Below are 5,322 nucleotides of genomic sequence, written 5' to 3'. Positions count from 1 at the left end.
ATAAGAAGGGGTAAACTCAGGTCAAATGGGTGACAACAGCATCAAGTTCATTGATTGAGTTTTATATTCCATATTGTAATTGACATTTAAAGCTACAAATGGGTTATCCTAAAGTATCAATAAAGAGTATGGGGAAGAGGTGGAAAAATGGCTGGTTGAATGGTTGAAAAAGCAATGGCTGCTTTTCCAGAGGACCCAGGTTCAAGTCCCAGCACCCACATGGCAGCTCACAACTGTCTGTAACTCCAGTTCCAGGGGATCTGACACCATCACACGTGTCTACGCATTTAGGCAAAACACCAATACATATAAAATAAAAATAAATTATTTTTAAAAGGATATGGGCAACTATTTTAAAAGGCTAAATATCTTTTCCAAACCACAAATTACTAAAAAATGAATCTAGGGAGCCCTAAGATGGTTTAGTGGGTGAAGATAGTACAACTGGCTCTCGTGATGAGTTCACATGGTGGAAGGAAACAACTGGTCTCTACACAGAAGCAACGCACACATTCAAAGTAAATTAATAAATGCAGCTTGTTGGGTTTTTTTTTAAGCATAAAGCATATGGAGGTTAAAGATGTTGTTCAGTGGTTAGCACATTTGCCCAATGTTTTAGTCAGGGTTTCTATTCCTGCACAAACATCATGACCAAGAAGCAAGTTGGGGAGGAAAGGGTTTATTCGGCTTACACTTCCATACTGCTGTTCATCACCAAAGGAAGTCAGGACTGGAACTCAAGCAGGTCAGAAAGCAGGACCTGATGCAGAGGCCATGGAGGGATGTTCTTTACTGGCTTGCCTCCCCTGGCTTGCTCAGCCTACTCTCTTATAGAACCTAAGACTACCAGCCCAGGGATGGTCCCACCCACAGGGGCCTTTCCCCCTTGATCACTAATTGAGAAAATGCCTTACAGTTGGATCTCATGGAGGCATTTCCTCAACTGAAGCTCCTTTCTCTGTGATAACTCAGCTGTGTCAAGTTGACACAAAAATAGCCAGTACACCCAACAAGCCAAAGGTCCTGAGTTCTAACTCCAAAACAGGAAAAAAAAATAAAACCCAAAAATTTAAAGTATGTATCTTTAAAAGCACTTTCACCAAACTTCATACCCTGACAGTCAAAGGTCGAAGCCAGTTTGAGAGTTCAGCTGATTTCTGTTAGAGATACTGTAGACCTATGTAAAGGTGTATTTTAAAAGCCATTCTTGGGCTGGAGAGGTGGCTCAGTGGTTAAGAGCACTGACTGCTCTTCTGAAGGTCCTGAGTTTGAATCCCAGCAACCACATGGTGGCTCACAACCATCTATAATAAGATCTGTCACCCTCTTCTGGTGTCTGAAGACAGCTACAGTGTACTTTCATACAATAATAAATCTTTTTTTAAAAAGCCATTCTCAGTAAACTCTGCTTTTGAAAGTTACTTTTCATTAAAATGCATCATTCAGTGTTTCATTATTTGTGCGTGGTGTCTGCACTCATGTGGTCCACGTGTGTGCATCTGTGCACACCAGAAGCCCCGGAAAGATGTCTGTCCTTTCATTCCTTTATTCCCTTAGCTTTTTTGTTTCATTTTACTTTTTTTGTTTGTTTGTTTGTTTGAGGGCTGAAGAGATGGCTCAGTGGTTAAGAGCACTGACTGCTCTTCCAGAGGTCCTGAGTTCAATTCCCAGCAACCACATGGTGGCTCACAAGCATCTGTAAAGATCCAATGCCCTCTTTTGGTGTGTCTGACAGCTGCAGTGTACTCTTATACATAAAATAAATAAATCTTTAAAAACAAAACAAAAAACCCTTACTTTTTTGAGATTATAATATATATCATCTGCCTCTTTCCTCCCTCCAGTCCCTTCCCATAATCCTCCTTGTTCTCTTTCACATCCATGTCCACCTTTCCATTGTTACATTGTGTGTGTCCTAAAGACAGGAACCTGCAGTGCTCAATCTGTAATGTTCCTTCTGTGAAGGTTTCAGAGCTCATCGTTGTTATTGGCTAACTAACTGGCCTGGTCTTTCCTGGGAAAGGCTACCTCTCCCTCTTAGTATTCCTCAGTTGCCTGCAGTTGTGTAGAGTTGAAGCCTGCTGAGGACAGCCTTTCCCTGTCCACGTTAGGGTGTTTACTGTTCTCGTTCAGTTCATCTTTAGGCTGCCACATTGGTGAGACTTTATGGGTACAGCGTCAGACATTTCTAAGACACTCTTAGAGCACACTCCCTGATCCTCTGGGACTTAACAATATCTCTGCCCCCTCTTCAGAAATATCCCAAGCCTTAGGGGAGGGGTAGGCATATGGGTTGGGATTGGGTCCCACAACTCTGCATTTTAATTGGTTCTGCTTTTCTGTAATGGTTTCCATCTATTGCAAAAAAGTTTCCTTTTTTTTTCTTTTAAAGATGTTATATGTAAACAAATGTTTTCCTGCATGTATGTACAGCACTTTTGTCTGGGTCCACAGAGGTCAAAAAAGTTAGTGGATCCCTTGGGACTGGAGTTACAGACAGTTGTGAGCCACCATGTAGGTGCTGAGCACCAAGTCAGGGTCCCCTTACCATGTAGCCATCTCTCCAGTCTATCCTCCCCTTATTGTCTTGAGACACCGTCTCTATCGGAACCTGGAGCTGAGCAGGCAGGCAGAAAGGCCCAGCTATCCTCTCCACAGTACTAGAGTTATATGCCCATAGAGCTATTCTTGGGTTTTTGCACTGATAGCAGAAATTTGAACTGGTTCCTGGACTTGCACGATAAGAACTCTTACCTCCAAAGCCAGCCCTCCTGAATTCTGTTACTTTTGTTTGAAACAGGGTCTATTAGCCCCGTTTGTCCTGAAGTATGCTCATCAGGCTAGCCTTGAACTCATGGATCCGATTGCCTGCCTCCCCATTGGGGTTAAAGGCATGTGCCACCACTCCCAGCTACTGTTATTTAAATAAGCTACTAAAAATGTATTTGGTTTTCTCTTCTGCTGAATGCCAATAGCTATAACCCACATAAAAACTTTGAGTCACCAACCAGCTTCCATCCTTCTTGTCCTGGTGTTTTCTATTGTTCATCCCTTCCCAGGATACTGCTTTTGTGTGGAGGAGTTGGGGATAGGATTCAAGACAAGGTTTCTCTGTGTAGCCCAGATGGTCCTGAAATTAGATCTGTAGACCAGGCTGGCCTTACACTTGAGATCCTTCTGCTTTTGCCTTGAAAGCATCTGGACCAAGTGTGCACCAACACATTCTTTGAACTCAAGAGATCCCCCAGCCTCTTGGGTGCTGGGATTAAGGTGTGCACCACCACACTGGTGTGCTGGTGACTCATACTGCTTTTATGGTTTTCCTTCAGTAAGTCAAACACACTGCTGCTCTTGGGTCCTCTGCCCTGGCTGGAAAACATCTGCATGGCCATTTCTCTTGATTCCTTAAAATCTGTTCTCAAATGGCATCTCAGTAAAGTAGCATTGTAAGTATGGTATTTAAAGTTGTAAACTCTTCAAGCTGGCACAATGTATGCCCTTAAACCTTTGGAAAAATGCTCTGGTGAAAAGGGAACGGGGGGGGGGGGCCGGGGCTGAGCAGGGTGGGGACGTGACACCACATGTTTGCCAGTTTATCATTTCTGAAGACACAAAGGCTAATTAATCATCAAGAAAAAGAGGTAAGGGGTAGCTCATAAAGGGAAGGGTGGGAAAGGAATATGGGCAATCTCCGAGCTTCAAGGTTTCTTTGGGACCAGACACACTGTACGCGTGAAGACTATCGAGGTGGGGTAATATCATAAAAGTGTGTGTGACGACTTAAGGACTTGCCCTGTGCTTCTGCCCCCATTTCCTATTTATACTCTCACAAAACCTTGATCCACAGAACCCTCTCCTAATAACCTCCCAAAGAACACAGCAATCCATACCAAAGAATAGAGCAAACCCTAAACTTTATATATATGTGGTTTTTTTAAAAAGGCAAGAAGACATCAACTATCGAAAAGCAGACTCGAAATGCGCCATCACTCTCGTGCAGTCTTCTCCCTCGCTTGCCGATGCTGGGATCACTCCTGCACAGTTCACAGGGAGCGGACCCGGACAGTCTCTCGATGACTTGTTCCGAATCCTCCACAGGTACGCAGGTCAGGCGACACAGCCAACACGGAATGGTCGAGATGCAGGAGCAAGGAGGCTCGGTCCCCAGCCGGCACACGGGGAAGACTGGGCAGCGCTCGCCTCAGTTCTCCTCGGGCTTGTCCGCGGGCGGCCCGCTGGGCTGCAGCATTTTCTCCATCAGGTTGAACCGCACGCGGGCTTTGCTCTCGTTCTCGGCAATGGCGAAGTAGTTGAGGAGGTCGAAGTGGCCCATGTAGGAGCAGTAGGAGTCGCGGTGCTGGTTCACCAGCCATTCCCACTTGGTGGTGTCGGCGTGGCCTGTGCCGATGTACTTGGACTGCAGATGCTCCAGCTGGCTGTGGATTGTGTACCGGTCCGTCATCGCGCCGCTCTGCTCGTAGGCTCCGAGGTCAGGACACAGACGAGAAGCTGCCGCTCGCGGCGTTCAAGTGAGAGACGCTGCCGCTGCCGGTGCCGCCGCCGCCGCCACCGCCACGCAAAACCTCAGTTCGTGCTGGCGCGGGAGAAAGACGCCACCGAGACGCAGGAGTAGACGGTCTTTCCCTAGGCGGAAGCGGAAGTGCCGTCTGTCGCGGGATTGGAGTTGCCTAGGAAACACTAGGCCGTTTCCTCAATGAGCCCGCCTACTTCGAAGAGTGTTGCATGATGGTCCGCTTAGTGGCTCTCGGGTGATCACGTTCTAGCCTGAGCGTTGCATTCTGGAACTTGTAGTCCAAAGAGTTTATTTTAGGGTTTTGTTTTGTTTGTTTTGTTTTTGCCTGGCTGCTGTAGGACAAAGGCCAACGGCCTCTGAGAGTTATCCCACGTCTGGGCTACTAAGAAGGGGAAATCCAAGTGGGTTTCTACTACAAACAACCAGGAATTTTAACTCTTGTACCTAGAAGCTAATGTGGCAGCATGGTTCCCCCTCGGTCCCAGCTTTGTCTCTTAGAATTTGGGCACTGGGAAAAGTCTTTTTGATGATCAGTGTCAGCCCCAATAGTCTCACTAATGGCTTCCACAACGAGCTCCAGGCTCCCGTTTCTCAACCCATTGAGGGGTTGATTGCTCTAGGTCACTCAAAAGCTATTCCTTGAAGTCAGATGTGGTTCAAGACTAGATAGATAGATAGATAGATAGATAGATAGATAGATAGATAGATAGATAGATAGATAGATAGATAGATAGATAGATAGAACACCTCTCTTTCTAGTCACTTGTGTTTTTCTGCTGATTACTGCC

At 45.9% G+C, this 5,322-nt stretch overlaps 1 protein-coding gene across 1 annotated transcript; it reads right to left on the bottom strand.

Moving 5' to 3' along the window:
* Positions 1-3,897: 3,897 nt before the first annotated feature.
* Positions 3,898-4,644, bottom strand: Sf3b5 (splicing factor 3b subunit 5). Its single transcript, XM_021174848.1, has one exon. The coding sequence runs from the start codon at positions 4,460-4,462 to the stop codon at positions 4,202-4,204; it is 261 nt and encodes an 86-aa protein (XP_021030507.1). The 5' UTR covers positions 4,463-4,644; the 3' UTR covers positions 3,898-4,201.
* Between the last annotated feature and the right edge of the window lie 678 nt (positions 4,645-5,322).

This window comes from Mus caroli, chromosome 10 (assembly GCF_900094665.2).
Source record: "Mus caroli chromosome 10, CAROLI_EIJ_v1.1, whole genome shotgun sequence".
NCBI classification, from domain to species: Eukaryota; Metazoa; Chordata; class Mammalia; order Rodentia; family Muridae; genus Mus; species Mus caroli.
This window is presented reverse-complemented; position numbering and strand designations above follow the sequence as displayed.